General features: G+C 39.6%; 1 protein-coding gene across 1 annotated transcript in view; it reads right to left on the bottom strand.

The window, feature by feature from the left end:
- RBM26 (RNA binding motif protein 26) overlaps positions 1–19,630 on the bottom strand; it is a 97,074-nt gene that overhangs the window by 12,052 nt on the left and 65,392 nt on the right. Inside the window, exons 17-19 of the mRNA XM_019528502.1 lie at positions 15,233–15,337; positions 13,690–13,899; positions 8,976–9,062 (exon numbers count right to left, since the gene is read on the bottom strand). Of these exons, the coding sequence (XP_019384047.1) occupies positions 8,976–9,062; positions 13,690–13,899; positions 15,233–15,337 (402 nt within the window). The remainder of the gene's footprint in view (positions 1–8,975; positions 9,063–13,689; positions 13,900–15,232; positions 15,338–19,630) is intronic.

Raw genomic sequence — 19,630 nt, 5'->3', positions numbered from 1 at the left:
GTATGTTCAAATTAAAGTAACATGAACTAGCATAAATCAGCGTTAGCAACATTCCGAAATAACCGTCACAGTCACAAAAGATTTATAGTACAATCTGAAAGTACAGCATAATGTGAAATGTAGAAACAATTACATGTTCAATGACATCTGAACATGAATTGTGTGATATTAAAGTCCCCAGGTATAAATTTTAAATCTTTACATATAAATTTATGATAAATTTAAAAGATTCCATGCCTATTAAAATGCAGCTCAGGAGCTTTTCGTCCATGGTCTCATCACAATGTCACACAACTAGAATTTTTAAAAGTATTATACGTGACATTTAGGTTCAGAAACAACTTGTAATCTTTTGAAGAAATTACTGCTACATAAAAATGCAACATTTTACAGTAGGGAATCCTCCTCTCCCTTCCAGGCTAAAATGTACACCATCATAAAATTTAAGCCTCTCTCTTCTGAGAAGGTAAAATATTAGCTACACTCCCTTCAGAACTAAGCCTCTAAGAATGTCTTCTGATGATGTAACTACTTCTGGACTCATTTTTTATTGCTAATTACTATACTTAAAATGTGCTTTCCTAATAAATGACAAACATTTTCTACTTAGAATATTTTTGAAGTATTAGAAGAACTGAATTTCTTTTAAATGTCTACATAATTAGGTTCCCTCTCAGGATGGATGAACTTCCTACCACTTGCCAAACAATTTAACATGGCTAAAAGCTGATCAGTGACAAAAATTCATGTTCCCCATATACCAGTCCCAACATCACATGCATCACCCTTACTCTTCAAAAGGAGCTGCAACAGAACTGCCCAGGTTCTGTGTGCATCTCATGAGATCTGTATGCGACTCACCCTTGTCAAAGGCCATTCCTGTACTCGAGTACTCTACCACTTTAGAATATAAAAGTTTATTATACTGGCAAATGTATAATGTAGGGGGAGCTAGACTGATAAAGCTGAACCTTGGACTTGTAACAGTAGTTATCTGACACCCATTTTTAAGCTAAACCAGCTATCCTAGTACAAACATTATATGGCCACAATTGCACCTACATAACTGCTGCCAACATATACTGATTAGGGATCACATCTGACAATTACTCTACTGAAAGAAATTGTAGTGTAGAGATGGCCTCCATACGATTTTCAAACCCAAGTCTGACAGCCAATTCCAACTTTGTAGTTAAGTTGAATGAATTTTCCTCATGATTATGGAAAAACTTCATTGTATAGGTCATCAGTAACAAGAACCTGTGAAATTATGTACAGATGAATTCAGTTACCCCTGCAGACAAACTTTGTATAATACTTGCCATGTCTCTTGCTTTTAATGAATGAAAATTACACAACATGTGATCCCATGCCTTATTTACTACAAATTTAAATTGTGTATCAAATACATTTTGAAAGTGTCCTATTGGCATTTGGTGACCTTCACCGTGGTATCTGAGAATTCATTTTCACAAGACTTTCCTGAAGAGAGGGCACAGCTCCATTTAACAAAAAGGGAAACAGTCTGAAGTCAAAATTTCCAAAAACGTACATTCATTTTGGAGCCCAGCTTTCAAGTTCTGTGACCTGGTTGTTCAGAACACTTGGCATTTTTGTAATACTTTAGACGCTCAAAGATTCTTCACCTGACTTTCCTTGCCACCACAAGTCATTTAATGGTTTTCCTCGTCAGCAGACACATATGGGGGAACATTCCAGTTTTGGAGCCCATAATGCAACTGGTCTTAATCACAAACCTAACCTTTTTTACTTCATACAGTCACTCCCTCCCCCCCTAAAGGTATACTTTCCAACTTCTACAATAAATGAGAGAATGAATCCTATTGACAATGGCTTTGTTCACAACATTTCTATTTTTGAGCATTATCTGATCTGAGTTTTGAGCACTCAATGAGGCAACGATCATGTAACTAAGAATTACCATACTGCATACATATAAAAGGGGCAAATTAGGGGAAGCCTTAATTCTCCTATTCCCTAATCTTCTGACTGAATGCTTGCTTTTGCTACCTTATGTATGTCATTCCTAAGGTTTTAAAAAGAAAAACTAAAAATGGAAAATCCCTTCATATGAAACCACATGGGTCAGCTGAGACTAGAAGTTTAGATGTACAGCAAGAAATTCTTAGCTAAAGCAATATGAGCACGTAAGTTAATAAAAGGGTATGGATTCATACAGCAATACCAAAGGGCACCTCCAAACCTGCAAGGGGGTCAGTCACTAAGTTTGTCAACTTAATAAACAACTTAACACAAAGTTTTATGTCGGGACTCATTAAGTAAAGTCATCCTCGTTACTGCAGCTATCTTGCTTATTCTACAGACCAGGGGCCATGGAAGAGCACTGCATCTTGATGGCTCTCAGGAACCTGGGGGCATTTTAGAATGCAGGTCAGCCAAGTGATTCTACTGGGCTCATGCAAACAGGATGTCAGAAGTCAGACAGGAATGTGGCAGTGGCTGGGAAAGGGGAGGTAAGCAGTTGCTTACGTTTGCTCCATTAATTTGCAGCAACATTCCTAAAACGTTTCCAACCCCTGTCTTAGAACAACTGGATAGTTGAGGGCTGTCTGCAGGGTAAGATTTGGAGCAGTAGAATTTCCCAAGTAGAAACAAGATCAGGTGTTAAAGCTGGCTCATAAACATTAAAACTTAAGAGCATCTGGGGTGGAGGAGGGCACTTACATATGTGTATGTTTATAGCAAAAGGAAGGAGATTAGCTGCTGTGGGAAGAAGACTAGCTACACAGGACAGACAGCTGCTACGGGTTCCAGTAGAGGGCATGTGCAGAACAGAAAGCATTCCTGGACTCCTCTGAGGACTCTGGTCTAAGATCAAAGACCACTCACCAAGTTGTGAAAAAGCAGAGAAAATAATACATGCAGGTATTCATCATTTTACCTAGCAAAAGATAACCCACAGATCAAGACAGAATAACAAGAGATTACGTTTTGGGGTGTTTTTTTTTAAAAAAAGGTTTGGATCCCTGATTCTCTTATGCAGTTCTAAAGAGATAAGCGGTGAACCCAATGCCCATGGAGTTGGAACTCTGTAAGAGGGTGTTCTTAAGATACTGAGACATGGCTGCTGATCCTGGCAGCATAAGACACTGGGGCTGTGAACTCATTTCCAAGTCTCAAGAAAGAGTCAATGCTTCAGTCTACTCAGGAAAGGAGAACTAAGGCCTCATCTACATATTATACTTCAACTGTGATTAACCAGTTAATCATACCTTAAGTAGTCATCTGGCCACATACTCAATCAATTAATGGAGTGATAAAAAGGAGGAATAAGCTACAAAGTTATTCCACAAAATGTATAAAATAACTTTGTTGTTGCTTTCTATCATGTCACTAATTGAACATGTGGCCAGGGTTGTTTTCAGCTGAGCAGAGCTCCCAAATTGGAGGGTGGGGGGGGAGTTACAGCAATCAGAGACAAATCATGATAAAGCAAGTCCATAATGAAGACAAGAAGAGTGAACTACAGGAATGGAGAACTAGGTGGAAGAAGCAAACCAAAAAGAATAGCAACATTTCTGAAGGACGGAGTGGTATAAACAGGTTAATTATTGAAATTTTCTCACAGATCTCTATATTTTTAGTAGTCTGTCTATGGATAAAGCATGTGTGATCTAGTAAGCCCTTGGAAAATTCTGTTTCTTGCTTCCACTCATGTATGTCAAGTATTAAACTATAAACTAGACTACGCAAGGAGACAAATTATGTCTCGGGTGTACTTGAGCTGGGGGAGGGGAGGGAAGAGACATGAACGTTTAGCATTAGCATAACACATCAGTGGCATCCCATTAATTTGTCTCCTAAGTGTGCCTTAGAGAAGAGATCATAACTGAAGTCTGTTCAGACTAAAGGAAGCAAGCAACACATGACGCAAACAGCAGCAGGGGAGCACAAAGAAATCAGTAACGTGTCCATGGGAAAGTAGGGCTGGAAAGGACCTCACAAGGTCTAGTCCAGCTCCTTGCTCAAGGCAGAATCATTCTTTGCTAAACCATCCCAATCAAGTGTCCATCTAAACTGCTTTTGCAAATTTCCAGGGATGGAGGAGTCCACAAATTCTCTAGGTAGCCTGTTCCAATAATGGTCCTTCTGATGGGTTTTAAATCTTCCCTCAGTCTTCTTTTTCAGACTAAATAACCCTGGTTCTTAAGGTTTTCTTCAGAAGTCATACTTCCCAGGCCCCTCATCATTTCTGTTGCTCTCTGGTGGAGTCTTTCCACACTGTCCACATCTTTCTTGAAGTATGGGGCCCAAACCCAGACATAGTACCCTGCGCAAGACATCACCAGAGATGAATAGAGTCCACTGCTGGCTCATATTCAGCTTACAGTTCCGTGCAACCCCTAGGTGCTTCTCTGCAGCAGTTCAGCCTAGGCAGTCATTCTCCAATCTGGATTTGTGCATGTAATTATTCCATCCCACAGGACTTTGTGCTTGTCCTAGTTGAGAATTTGTCCAAATTCTCAATCAGATGAGATTCAAGTTTATCCAAGTCAGTTTGGATCTCAGCCCAACTCTTCAGACTGTCTGCAACTTCACTCACAATGATGTCCTCTGCAAATTTTGGTAAGAGTGCACTCAATCCCGTCATCCAAATGAAGTTATTAAAAACAGTGGACCCAGGACAGACTCCTGGGGAACTCCAATTGATACTTCCTCCCAACTAGACAATAAGCCAGTTTGAACAACTTGCTGAGCACAATAATCCAATCATTTTGTATCTATGTTACTATATTTTTGTCTAGTCTGTATTTCCTTAATGAGAATCCTGTGGGAGACTGTATTACTTAACAATAAATAAATTCAGAGCTTAAATTCTCTCAGAAAGTTTCACTGATTCCTTGGGAATTCCTGTGAATTTTCAGATAATGTTGACGTTAAGGGTACAACACTCTTGGAATCACCAGAGCGTTTCTGTTTTAAAGACAGGCAAGGTTCTTTGGGTAAATCTGGTCTCTTTTATGAGACCAAAAACTGTTTTAAAGAGGCACCTGAATTGCTTTTAACTTTTAATGTTTGTACATAGATTTTTATACAATTTTGACAAGTTTTGTATAGATTTTTTATACAAACTTTTATACAAATTTTTCAGGCCCGGTCTCTTCATGAGTAATTCTTTTTGGAAAGCTTCTGGATAAATGTGCTACTAATTTCCCTAAGTGGACAAAACTGAGTTACATAGCAACATGTCAGACATTTTTAGACTGTACTTTATCCAAGCAAAAAATCTCAGCTCCCTTAAGGATATTATTACCTTGCACTTCCAATATATTTGAACAAGATGAAGCACAAGGATTCAGAAATTATTCAGCAGGCTAAAACTTAAAGAATACCAGTTAAGAGGCTAGATATCTTCAGAGATGACAACCCCTAATTAACCTCCAAATATAAAAAGGGAGAAATTTACATGTTTTAGAACCCCATCTTCTCCTCTTATTATTTTCTTTCTGAAGAAAGAAGAAATTGGCTTCTGATTGCGATAACTGATTTGATCCAGACACTAGAGAAATAGAGCCATTGAGGAAATGAGAGTTCTATTTCCTTTTTAATATTTTCTTATGCTCTGTACAGACTGATAGTTGGGAATGGCATTAAGTTGGGGTGGAGATCAGCCTGCTGATCAGTTATATCAGGGGTCTGAAAATTATGGCCCACAGGATGGATCTCGCTCAAAAAGAGGTCCCATCTGGCAGGGAGATCAGTCTCAGAGCGGTGCTGTGCCACTCCTCCACCCTGCAGCACTCCCCTCCACTGCAGAGCCTACTACTCTTCAGCATCTTGCTGCAGAGATACTGGGAATTGGGAGCCAGCCACTCTCAGGGCCAGCAAGGGGAACGAGTTTTGGCAATGGTCAGGTCATTAGCTTCAGCCTGCACTGGGAAAAGGCTACAGGCTTCAGATTTATATCACGTCCCCAGTGGCTCTTCATCCTGAACCTAGTAGGTAAGGTTAAGATTTGGGTATAAGATCTAACTTGCCATCACTCACCTCACAGTCTGCCCCTTATTGCAGTGTTTGGAACTTAACCATATGCTGCAGATCTTGTGTACAGAAAGTCTGCCAAGTTACAATGCCACATCCCCTCTTCCTGACTTCTGGCCCTTCAGTACTTCCTTTTATTACCCATAAGTCCAGAAGTAAAAAAGATCTGGCAAACTGATTTATCGCATTGTGCATTGTGTGAAGGAACCCAAGATAAATATTAGTACCATATGCAAGGTGGCTCAGGCTAGTTGGGGAGGAATTCACATTCAACCTTAAACAGATACGCATGGCCTTATTGCCAAAGATTTTCAGCTGGCCCACTTAATATCAGAAGACTTCACAATTTTAATGCATTTATCCTCAGTTCTTGAAAGCTAAGAATGAATGCCATTATTAATTTACTTAAAACCATACAAAATATATACATAAGCAAGGAAACAAACTAGGTTACCCAAGTCCCAGCAATTACATCACTGGTCTATATATCTTCCATATTTATTAACAAATACAGCTTCTTTTTATTTTTGGAATATCTGGGGGAAATACAGGTTGTACTAGTATGAAGTTAAAATACCAGTCATACTAGCAACGCTATAAACAGGCAAAATTTCAAAGCAAACTTAAATGATCAAATGCAACTCAATGGTAAATTCAGAGTAATTTATTTTTTACAACATTAACATTTCGGTAATCATACTCTATCACCTTTTGGATAAGTTATTTACTTGAAAAATGTGAAATAGATCTTTAGTCTAAACACAGTCCTAGGATTAGACATAACTTTACTTGCCAAGATGACAAATTAAAATACAGAGAAATGGAACAAATACTGTATTTACTCAAACACAAGATAAGGTTATTTTCCTTCCTAATCAGCATGAGGAAAAACCCCTAATCTTAAATTCACATACAAGGAAGTCTTACTAAATACACTACTGATCTTTGAACCCCCAGTAAAAGTAGCATGTGCTCAGTAATGAAAACCAACTATGAGTTTGATTAAACTCAGCCAGAGATGAGCATGATTATAAAATACATGATCTATAGTGGGCAAAAAAAAAATTTTTTAAAGGAAAATTTTTCATGTCCCAAGTCAAATCAGCCAAATCAATTCCAAATCCGTGTGAATCATTCAAGAACCATATGTGGACCTGCTACTGTCAAGTATCCTTCACCTGAACCTGGGGCTTCCGATACTTCCAAATCCTTTCGCAGGCTTCCTACGTGCAAGCCCAAGCCTGAAGACCTGTGGTTCAGATGCCCCCAAGTTTCACTTGCCCGCAGTTGTATGGCTGCAGAATCAAGTTAGGGAGGAGTCGCCCATTTCCATAGTCAGTGTGTAGCTAGAATCCTGCCACTGGAAGCTGGCTCTTGTAGGGAGTCCTGTCCACAAGCAGACAAGGGTCCCCCTGCCATGTTCATAGTATATCCCCTACCCTGGGAAAACCACCTTTGTGGTCATGGTATTTCTCCTACGAAGAAGTTAGTGCAGCCCATCTAGTAGTGTCTATTGCACTCAGTCCCCCTCAGCAACTGACTCTTTTTCAAGACATGGTGAGCCACTACATTGAATACAGTTCGACTTCCTCTTTATTCCAACAGCTGCACTGTGCCTTTCTTTCCTATTTCAATAATTCCCATTTCTTCACCAGCCTTAAATGGCTGGCAAACATCAAGAAATGAGGCCCCAAACAGTTCACCCAGAATCACACTGCCTCCACCCCACAAGCCTGTTGCATATGGATTAGCACAGCCCCAAGCTCCATGATGTGAAACCAGACCAAGTTGCTATATGTTTCATCTGCATATAAATTTTGGAGGATTCCAGAACTCGTGACAAGAATACTTGGATCCAGTCGTAAGTAGAGGACTAACTAGCACATGCATCCTTTTTAGGAGGGGGGGGTGGGCAGTTATCTGGAGTACATACATATACTGACCAGTGCTGAGTTGTGGGGTCACCAGAGCTTGAAATTATTGTTTCTGCTGGGGCCCAGCCCAATGAGCTATACAGTAAATTGAGTGAGTGCCTTTCAACTTTGGACTAATACAATGCATAGTTTGTTCTATAGGTAAGCAGGCACTCAAAATGTTGTTTAAGTGTGTTTATGGAGTACCTGTCCTTACACTTGCTGCAGTTTCAAAGCTGGTAACATTAATCAATTCTAGACTAAGTCTATTGGTACTATATGCAAATTACTACAGCTATTTTTCTTTCAAGGTCAGTGTTTCTAAATTTAATTTTCACTTCCTTGTGCTCAGGGAAAGCAGGGCCAGACACGACAGTAAGGAGGGGAAGGGGCTGCAGGAGACAGAACAGGAGGGGAGCACAGCCCCTCCCCCCCCCAATTATTTTTCCTACTGTAGCAATGGCAAGGGGACAAATTCAAGGCAAACCTCCAATAATTAGATTCTATACCTGGAAAATTATATCACATTTATAATCTAATTATTGGGGGTTTGTCTTATAATCTGGGTCATCTTGTATTTGAGTAAACACGGTACGTAAAACAAAATCATTGAATAAGCTGTTTCATGATACGTTATTTCAAAAATACAAAATAACAGCAGTAAAAACTTTAAGACTATGGGGAATCTAGGTAAGGAGAAATTAACAAGTAAGGTTCTGTCATGTATTTCTACAGGGCTCTCCAGGCCATCTCTACTTCTAAGCAGTTCAAGTTTCCTTTTTGCTATGGCTTTCAGGAAAAATAACAGCTTCAGATATTTGTTTTTTTTTTTTTTTTTTAAGATGGACTTGAGTATCTAGTCTTAATCTAGAATCAAACTTGTGTATCAAATAGGTATCCAAAATACTAAACAAGTAAAATGAGTAAACATGATATTGAACTATTTCGAAAACGTATTTAATTCTTAAGCTGAGATAAATTCAAGCAAGTTTAATGAGAACTTTTTAAAAGCACTTTAAACTGAAAGAATATACTTACAGCTTCAGCTTCGGCTCTTGTCTTGAAAGTAATCACTGCATGAAGAGAAGAGTCATCGATCTGGCAATCTTCAATTTCACCATATTGCTTTTAATATGAGAAAAACAAACTAACTGAAATTTCTCTTCTATGCAAATACTGTACTTCTCGTATGTACTCAATCTACATAAAACAAAGTGATACATGTCCAAATGACTTTGGCGATAGTAAATTTCTATTTTGTTTTTTCTGGAGAACACTTATTTTCACATGCATTTCTGACACAGCTCAAGCCCTGCAGCATACTGCAATTGTCTGGGTCCTTTCCATTAGTCAGGAGTGTCAAACTTGCTGTGAGCCAGACCCAGTCTTCAGGGGCTCCTTCAGGCCAGATCTGTGGAGCTACATTTGATTGGTAGTGTGGGTCTTGGGGCATGTGGCAGCACAGAGCACTGACTTGTTAACAGTGTCAAGGACGTGCAGCAGTGCAGAGCTGAGCGTTAAGTCCATTTCCAGTAGCCCACCAGACTACCTGTGGGCCTGATGCAGCAGTTCCATGGGCCAGACCCAGCCTGTGGGCTAGGCCATTTGTTTGACATCCTTGACATAAACCTATGGATATTCCCCCTCAAAGTTTCTTATTTACGCTAAAAGCAATTTTGAAGCAACTCCAATCTATTATAGAAGCATGTCCCAGAGCAGGGATGCTCAACCTCCAGCCCATGGAGCCTTGGAATCCAGCACACAGGGCTCCTCAAAAGGTAAGGAAATTTGATGGTGGGGGAGCAGTAGCAGTACTGGCACCTCTCCCTGATGCCTAAACCCTAAGCCCTGTGGGACATGTCAGAGCTGGGGTACAACTGCTCCCTCCCCCCCGCCCCCATACAGCGAGATCGGGGTGGAGCCTAGCCCCCTTCTCTGTGTGACTGGGTTGAGGCTAGTCCAAACTCCCTCTCCCCACGTACAGCCCCTTTCTCCACCCCACTGTGGGACAAGACCACTTTTCCTTACCCCTACCCAGCCACGATGGGGCTGGGCCATGCCCCCTTCCTCCCATGGGACCAGGTCACAACTCTTCCCTGAGACGGGGCCAGGATGGGGCTGGAGGGGCATGACCCACACCCCCTCCACCCCACATGGCCATACAGGGCCCCACGGTGCCCACTCTGATTTGGCCTGTGGAGGGATAAGGCACTGCCCATCCAGCTCACCAACCTAAAAAGGTTGAGAGCATCCCTCTTACAAAGTTCCTAGAAGCTGTCAAGACTCGAGCTCAAACAAACCGAGTCCTCTACTATGTGATTTACACAAGTCTCTACAAAGCACACCTTTGGGTCTATCACGAGGCATCCCTGTTTATAGCGTCTATACAGCTGGAGCACAGAACTGTGGTCCTGTAACTGAACTCCACCACAAACAACATTTGGGGCATTATTTTTTTTAAATGGTAGAAGATAACGTACACATAGACTTTTAAAAATTGTGGTGAAAAATCTGATCGTAGTGTTTGCCCCTCAGTTTGAAGGGAAATTAAATACAAATTTCAATGACAGTACTCCTTCAAATCCAGGGTTATTAGGAAGAGTAAAAGGGAGAGAAAAGCTAAATAAGGCATCTTTTTTTTTTAAAGAAATCACAAAGCGCAATCTTGGTAGCTTAAATATAGTTCTACCCCATGGATGAGTTACATACTTGGACTTTTAAAGTATAATATTATAATCAAAATAAAAGTCTTGAAACAAAGATATGCCAAGTTTGTGATACTTTTAACTATAAAAAATCATGCCCAAACTGCAAGCTAAAAACAGCTGCTGATTCCCAGGATTCACAAGCTTACTTGTCAAAATTAAGGAAATGCTATACAGAGCATACAATACCATGACAGTAAAATACAAATGTTAAAAGTGACCTTCAAATTATATTTTTAATACTATTTGTGTGCCGGCAAAAACTAAATTCCAAAAGTACTATTTTTTTTTTTTAATATAATCAATCTCTCTTGTATCTTTTATTTTTCCTTGAAACTAGCCCCACTGAATAAAAATCCTTCCCCTAAGCCATTCATACAATGTTTTAAAGCAATGTCAAACTCATGGATATGTTAAATCGCCAGTTGTAGTCAGGGTTGTTGCACACATTTGCTTTAAATAGGAATCTGCAACTTTGTGGTATTAATTAGGAGTGCACCGATACAGATTTTCTTGGTCAATACCAATGGCCGATTAAGCAGGCATATCAGCTGATACCAATCTGATAACTAGTTTAGAGGAATGCAGCCCAGCATCTTGGATAGTTGCATCCTGCCGGTAAGTCTGTGGTGGGGAAGGGACAAAGGGGAGGGAGGGGGCATAGGCGGTGCAGATCCAGGTCCCACAGTGAGGGAGGGAATGGGCCGGGCCCGCGCACAAATCCAGGGATGCACATGCCCCCAATGCCTCCCCTGGTGGTGCACACAGCAGCAGGGAGCTGCACTCCCTCCCCAACCTCTCGAGGGTCAACGTTACAGTGATTTAACTAACTTACATCTACAGAAGCACACAGTTGTAACAGTTATATCATAACTAGGGATCTACTTAAATAGATTTTTTGCGTTTTGCAGGAAAAGCAGGAAATTCGCACTTTCCCTAAAGAGCAGGAAAATGCTCTTCCTGCCAGAAACTGACAAAAATCACCGGGGGTGGGAGGGGGAAACAGCTCATTGGCACAAGCAGCAGCACAGGGACCCTGTATAAAGTACAGGGTCTCCCAGCAAGGCTCAGTGATTAAGCCAATCAGCATGGTGACTGACCCAATCACTGGGCAGCACAGGAGACTGGGAGGATTTAAAGAACACACAGCACAGTGAGGCTGGCTGCTGCACTTAAGATCAGGTTGAGTGAGAAGATAGTCCACAAAGCAAAGTGCACAAACTCTGTGAAGCAGTACCCTGAAGGGACTCTTCATGCAGATGGTGGCAAACTGTTCTGTTCAGCATGTAATGTCATGCTGGAACTAACCAGAAAAAACAGTACTGACTGGCACTTGGATCAGAAGAGCACCTAAAGAGGAAGGCTGCAGCAGATGAGGTGTGAATGTGCTTTTATTTAGGGTCCAGGCTGGGGGAGAATGGACTGGTCAGGTAGGGCTGCAATGCTGAGCCACCTTGGGGCAATGTGGCTATGCCTGGTGGGAGAGGGGAGATGGGAATAGAGACCCAGGAGGGTTAAACTGAAGCAGCAGGAGCTGAGGAGGAAGGGGAGGGGGGGAGCAGAGAAAATCATGAGACCGGTGCTCATTTTATGCCAATCACCTGTCCCCACAGTCATCCCCACTCCCATTATCTCTGCTACTTCAAGTTAGCCCTCCACCCCAGCAGGATTTTTTTTTCAGCAGCTGTTTGTGGCTACCAAAATAAAAAAAGATGAGGGGTAGGGACACTCCCAGGCTCTCAGCCAACAGGCTGCATAAAGGGGAGTGAAAAAAATGGGAGCTGCCTGTACAAAAAGTGCCTGACAAAAAAGGTGGCTGCCAGCACAATGGCCTCCTGAAAATAATCAGCGGCCAGTGAGATTTAAGTAGATGCCTAATTATAACACCTGAAGTCTTTTCCTCAGCAGCATCTCCCAACCCCCTTTAAAGGAATTACCTGTCCAGGGAGTCTCAGAAGCCAATGATTTATTTTAGAATATTTTGTTTAATTATAAATTGGGTTTAACTGCGACAAGCAAGGTCTATTTGGTAATATGTTCTAACGGATCAACCATTCATGTGGGAGAGATGTTAGACAAGCTTTCGGGCACAGAGGTTAGTGTTGGGGTAGCTTGTCATATTTTATGCTTTAAAGTTGTACCTGTTTACAGAGTGGTAAATTACAGTATTGTTTAAAGTTTTCTTTTAGATTCAGCTTTATTTAATCATTGCTTAAGTTCTGTATAGCCTTATTATCTGAACTTTTCATTTTGCTGGTGTCTACAATATCAACGGGTCTTGCCTCCCGCAAGCAGCTTAAGGCCTTCAGTTTGCTCACATGAGGTTTCTTTCCTTTTTGATTACTGTAAGAAGTTTTTCTAACGCAACTTAGTAATATTTGTTACCAGCTCAAATTAAATGAACTTGGCACTAACTGGCTGAATCAGAGGGATGAAATGATTGGATATGTTAATGAAAGATAAGGGAGACCAATGGACAATGCCCAAAGTAAGATACCAGAAAAAGGCCAAATTAAGAGGTGTGCTCATGATGGGTCTGCTGAACAAAGGAATATGCTGCCAGGATAAAATATGGGAACGAGGAATCATCGAAGGAATGAAGTTCTAGAAAAGCATTAAAAGGGGGCAGCAAGAAAGTCGTGTGTGTTGCTGTCATAAATCCAGCCTTCAACACCTGTCTGGACTGTTTTTGCCAATGATGCACCCTTTGATTTCAGGAACTGAGCAGCTGTCTTTTCTTTTGAGCAAAGTAATATCTGGCATTGGGTGAGATAGTTGTACTAAGTGTTCTTCTCCCTCTGTATATAGAAACTGCTATGCTAACATTTGTTGTATTAATGGAGTTAGACTTTGATTTTAGGACACTGAGTTGCCCATGTTCATACTTCATGTTCCATTTAAGGGTTAATAGTGCTAAGGGATCATTAAAGTACAATCTGGGAGACTGGTGCTAACAGTTAGTTAGAACCATTCTTTGGACATTTTTCCAGTGCTCTACCACAAGGCATCATCATCCAAAGAAAGGAAAAACTGAAGTAATTACATACCGCAAAATGAGGAAGGAGATCTTCCCTATCACTTTCTGTGAATGCAGAGATCTCCAATGCCCTTGGTCGGTGATCCACTACTGCATGAACAGGAACTCCTCTTCCTCGTCCCCGGCCTCGTATTCCTCTCCCTCTGCTACGTGATGTACCCCGACCTCTTGCATGTATTCCTCTGCCACGACTTGAAGAAAGGATCCCTCGTTTGGCAGCCTAAGAAGTTTGTATGTAAAATATCAGTACTCTGATGCACACATTAGACATTAAGACAGAATTTAAATGTTATTATGTTATAATCACAGTGTACACTTCATTCTGCTTTAGGAAATGTCTCAAATTGGGTTTAGTGTTAAAAACGATTAAATCTTCTATCTATACATTTTTTCCAAGCATCTCTTTCAGAAATGAGTTAATTTCCTTGAATGAAACAGTCTCAACTTTGGAATGGAATTGAAATATTTTAGATGAAACTCAGAGTTAGAGGGACAAACTTTATGCTGTAGCAGTAAAGATCTCGATTTCTGAAAATATTTCAATGTATGAAACTGTTTCTAGTCACTTTACAGAATTCATAACTTCATTAAAGCACTGTAAAATATCTAGTGTAGTGTAAAGCTACAGGCCTCTTCTAAAAGACAGCCAAGCAAGCCAATTGAAACCATATACAAATAAGAACATCTTCATAATCACTGCTGATCACTTAAGTGTCTTTATTTCAGTGCCTCTATTCCAGATGTCATCAAAAGAATTAGTGCCACCTGTAGTTCATGTTAGTGGCAATATGGAAAGTTAACAGGCATGGTCAAACTTCATTGAGTTAGCAGAGAATTAAGCAAAAAAGCACTGCCAATCTACAGTAAAGAAAGGGTTATATTGTAAGTATATACTATGTATTTTAATATACATCACTCTCATACATCATCAAGATGATTAAGAAAAGCTGCATTATACAATTTTTGAAAAAAATAGTTTATTCTCCAAGTGTCTTTAAAAAGAAATAGGCATGTAATTTGTACTTGGAACATTTCCTGATCCAGTTTGATTTATATAAATGTTAAAAAAAACCTCAGGAGTTAGACTATATCTTCTTAAAAAACAGTTACAGGATGACACAGCTTCTCTCAAGCATTTTAATTTGATCAAGATTATGTTTCTTCATGCTGACAATTATTTAAGAGAGATGTTCTTTTTAACAAGAATCAAAGTAGTCCAGCATTAAGCTCTTTATAAGCATCCACAGCACCACCTACAGACAAAATTTAATAAATACATCAGCTCTTTTAAAAGCTGTTACTTACTGTAACTTTATAACACACCAAATAACGCCAGCTTTTAAAAATATGTACAATGTAAGAACAGAAAAGTGAAGTATCTCCACTAAAGTTTAAGAGAAAATAGCTGCATACAACCTACACAAATGAGGCTTCATCTTTGAAACTTCATTACAGCATAAATTGTTGTATAAAGTAAAATGCAAGTTAATTAAAAAAAAATACATGAACACTGTTAAAAACGGCGAACAACAAAAAAAGGGAAAGAGACATACTTCAAGCTGCAGTTCTGTGTACTTTCGCCTTAGTTCAGTGACTTCTTCCCCAGCCTGCATCTTCTTGTACAAATCCAGCTCAGTATCCAGCAATTCTTTCTGCATCTAAGAAATAGTCGAGAAAGGCTATTAGTTCATATATGTCTTACTCTCAAACAGGGAAATAATCTGCTGAGTGACCACAGTCCTGCTGGTCCATCACAATACCACTATTAAAGGGTAGTCATGAGAGGGTGTCTTAAAAGTATGCAGCATGCTAGGACTAACATGATATGGTCTCCAGGGAGCTAGGTGGCTGTTAAAGTTACAGTGAGGGTCTCCTTTTCTGTACATGTGTCTTAAAAAGTAGAATCTTAAGAGACAAAGCTAAGCATAGAAAGACGGGGATTCAGAAACCAGGAAAGGGTAATGTCTATATCTAAGCCATGTCTTTTCAGGTCTGTATAATTTAGCTCTAACTTAATAGGTATTATTTCTATTCCATTGAGTATCATCCTTCAGACAACACAACATGATAGCAGATTTTGAGAGCACAATGACATTCAGTTTGCAGTGAGCTTTTTCAAGATCCATGTCGTCATGGTTTCTAGTACTGACTGAACAGCTGAAACGAAGTAGGAAAACAAAATGTGATCTGCAGCTGCTATGTAGTTTTGGTAGAGAAGTCTCAAAAACATGACTTCTACAAGACAATTCAGTATACAAAATGATAAACAGAACAGACAGCATCCACTCCAGTGGCGAACAACTTTACGGCCACTATAGTTCAGTAATGTGAGAAGTCCAACCAGTACTTCAATGCAGATAAAGGCAGGTCACAAATGTGTGCAGTACACTACCAAGACCTCTGCTACAAAAACATTTGAACCCTTTTGCACATGCACCGATTCACTTCTCCGGGCATGATGCACTAACAACCATAATATACAAAAACAAACGCAGGCTTTTAACATCAAGTTGGACAAAGCCTTGGCTAAGATGAAATAGTTACGGATGGTCCTGCTTTAAGCAGGGGGTTGGAGCCCCTTCCAACCCTAATTTTCTGTTATTCTGACCCATGCATACAGATCGTGGTAAAATATATTGCTCAAATGAAATTCAGATGCGTCAGATGTAATCATAAGGTCTGAGGCAAAGCAGACCTTCACGTATGACCATGTATCTGATGGAATTTTGTTTCAATTTGAGCATCTGGAAAAGACAGCAACCATTTGTTCCAATGACACATCAAATAAAAAGAACACGCGCAAATTACTTTATATTTACATATGCTGATTTTAAACCAATGTGTCATGTGCTCAAGAGCTGACTGTAAGAGATGAAGACCTCACAGGTATGGTGACAGTGTGAGAGTTAGAAACCAAATATCCATCACTGAATGATAAATGAAGAAGATTTTTCAGGAGAAAACTTGAGGCTTTGAAAAAGAAAAAGAAAAGGCTGGATTACTCAAACTGATAATGTCAACACGAATATCCTAAAGACATCTTTTCTTACTATCTCTCAAATTACATGACTTGTATAAGGCAAATAGTACTACAAAATCTTCATCTTTTCCTGTGCAAGACTGTTTCAAAAAAAAGTCACAGGAAATAAACTACTACTTTTTGTATAGTTTTTCACATATTGTTTTCCCACGCATTCATTACACGGCCCAGGACGTCCAAAGTCAACTGTTTCAAAACTCAAAAAACATGACTCGCGGTTCAAATTCACAAAGCACACAATAGGAGTCTGAGGTTTAACAGGTTCAGGAGTTGGGAAAGATTATTTTTTGATGCTCTTATTTTCCCTTCCTCCTGCCCTTTCCCTTGCCACCCTTAAGTTGGACCAGGATCCAAAAGCTGAAAAGGACTAATTAAGGCAAGTTAGGTGGCAGCCAAAGGTTTCCACATTCAGTGGGAGCAACATTTTGCAATCTGTGTGGCACAGTAACATTAATCTAATGCACTGCATCTACTACCTTAAGTTTTCAAGGTTCCATTTGCTACCCAACTTCAAGCATTAAGAAAATGCTACTAAAACATTGGTTTTTTTGCCAGGATCAGTTGTGCCAGGATGTACTCCCAGCATAACTGATCTGCTTGACTGGCAGGTGCAGACATTGCTCAGGGCCACTGCCCCACAGGATTAATCTTACAGAATGGCCCCAGATACCTGACACTCCAACCTGAATGCATGCTTACAAACTGGCATACTGTGCAAGAAAGGTACAGACATTTGCTGCAACAGAGTAGCAAACCTGTTTCCAGGAACTGCTGGCACAGCCCTTTTTGGGCATCTGTAGTGCAATAAGAGGTAAAGATATCTGCATGTTCTTATTTTGCCTCACCACAGATAATTTTATTGCAGGACAAAGGTGACATCTGCTTACAGTCCCAGCAACAAGGTCCTTTTGCAGTGGGGTTAACATAAACTTCAAAAGCAAGTTACCCAAGTAACGCAAAGTGTTTTTTGTTTTTTTTACTTTGTTCAGATGACTGATTCCTTTCCCTTCATCTATCACTTGAAGTCAGGTGGCTCTCATGAGGCTGCTTTTTGTTTGTTTTTTTGTTTTTAATTAAGAGCAAAGCAAAGATTTTCCTTAATGGTGTACAGTGTCCTCTTGTTGATACCTTCAATAATTCTCTTCCAGGGCAATTTACCTTGCATGTCAGACATCTTTGGCTACCTAAACAAGCTTCAGGGGTGGAACATGAATTTTCTGTCCATTTAAGGCAAAGTAAAAACATTAAGCAAAAACATGGAAATTAATAGTCCTCAACTGCTTCCTCTCATTTCAGACTTCAAGAAAAATGAAGAACTAATCACAGTATTTGACTACTCACAATTCACAGTTTAGCACCCACTCTTATTTTATACCTACTTGGGACTATTTTCTTCTCCAGAACCTCCTGGAGCACTGCTAGGACAAACTGACAATTCTCTGGTCACAAAACTACATATCTGTCATTTTCTAACCCACAGCTCTGCAAACTTCAATTGAAAATAAGTTCAAGTTCTCATCCCACTTTTCTCTGCAAGTTTTCTCACTATAAATTGAGATGCAACACAAAACAAAGTATTGCTAGCACTCACTGATTAAAACTGTGTTCATGTTGAATTATTTCCCCAGTTGAACCTTATAAAAAAACTTCTCTATTAATTATACTTAAATTTGCATTAATTATACTTAAGAATGAATTTGCAAGTTACTGCCTCATTTATAACGGGGTTCATTCTTTAACATCTGTTATTTCTGGCATAGTTACAGTTCAATTTGTCCTCAAGATAAGGTTAGACCCCTTCGGGAAGAAGTTAGGACATCTCAATCTGAAAGAGGTTGCTAGCTGCGGAAGGTATGAGAAACCTGTTTTCCCAAATTTTAATATATATTTTACACCCTTATATTGTTTCTAATTGAAATACAGCAATTTCACAGTTCCACTGTCTGAGGATGCCCATACTGAAAAATAAACCTAAATTCCAGGCCCAATTTTTTAAATATGATGCCTAAAGTAAAAATACAAGCCATAAAATGTTATCAGAGGAATGGATGAGGTAATGAAGCCATGAGCAAGGTCACCTCAATATTTATGCATCAAATCTGTACTTCACCATAATTTTATAGTTACTATTTTTTAAGTTTGATCTGCCTCTTAAGCAGATTGCTCCATGTTTTTTGCTCACATATATGGTTGAAGGTCCTTTAAGACTTCACCACAGTCTGGATTCAAGGCCATTCCTGAAAAGAGGAGCTTCCTAAAAACAAACATATTAGAAGGGAAAAGTAAACATTTTAAGGGATGCAGATCAGAATGGCTGGAGGAGACCAAGATTGACTGTGGTCCTCTAGAGAAGTACCAGACACTTTGAAGAATACCATCAATAGTTTGTAAAACCTTTGCTTTTTTGTGCAAGTATCTCCTTATCTGGTTGCTAGAGCAGAAGAGAAAACAATTGGTGTTAATCATTTATAAAAGGACTGACAGAATTCTGTAATACTATTCTCTTACCAAGCCTTTCAAAATCATTTTATAATCGTCGTGGATAACATACCCTCCCCAGATAGCAAAAAATATCCGCCATTAAAAGACAATATAACTATGTCAGAAAGCAGAGTTGGAGGCTGATTTTAACATTGTGGGAAAGACCAAAGAAATCAGTCTTTTGTAGCAGAAAAAAGAAAAGCAAACAGAGAAAAAGAAACCTCAAGTCAAAACCCATTATAAGTAGTTAAAAAGAAATTGAGAATACTACGCAGGAATTAAGCAGTATACAAAGTGGGAAGGTTCAGTTAGATATTTGTAAACTATCTATGTACTACATTATTCCTCACAAGCCGAACTCTTTATTTGACAGTACTGTTACATAATCAAGAATGAAAAGGGCACAAGGTTGCAACGTAGGCGAGAGTAA

Source organism: Crocodylus porosus, unplaced genomic scaffold (assembly GCF_001723895.1).
Source record: "Crocodylus porosus isolate Cpor-Errol unplaced genomic scaffold, CroPor_comp1, whole genome shotgun sequence".
NCBI classification, from domain to species: Eukaryota; Metazoa; Chordata; order Crocodylia; family Crocodylidae; genus Crocodylus; species Crocodylus porosus.
The sequence above is the reverse complement of the archived record's forward strand: the minus strand, read 5'-3'. Positions and strand labels throughout refer to the sequence as shown.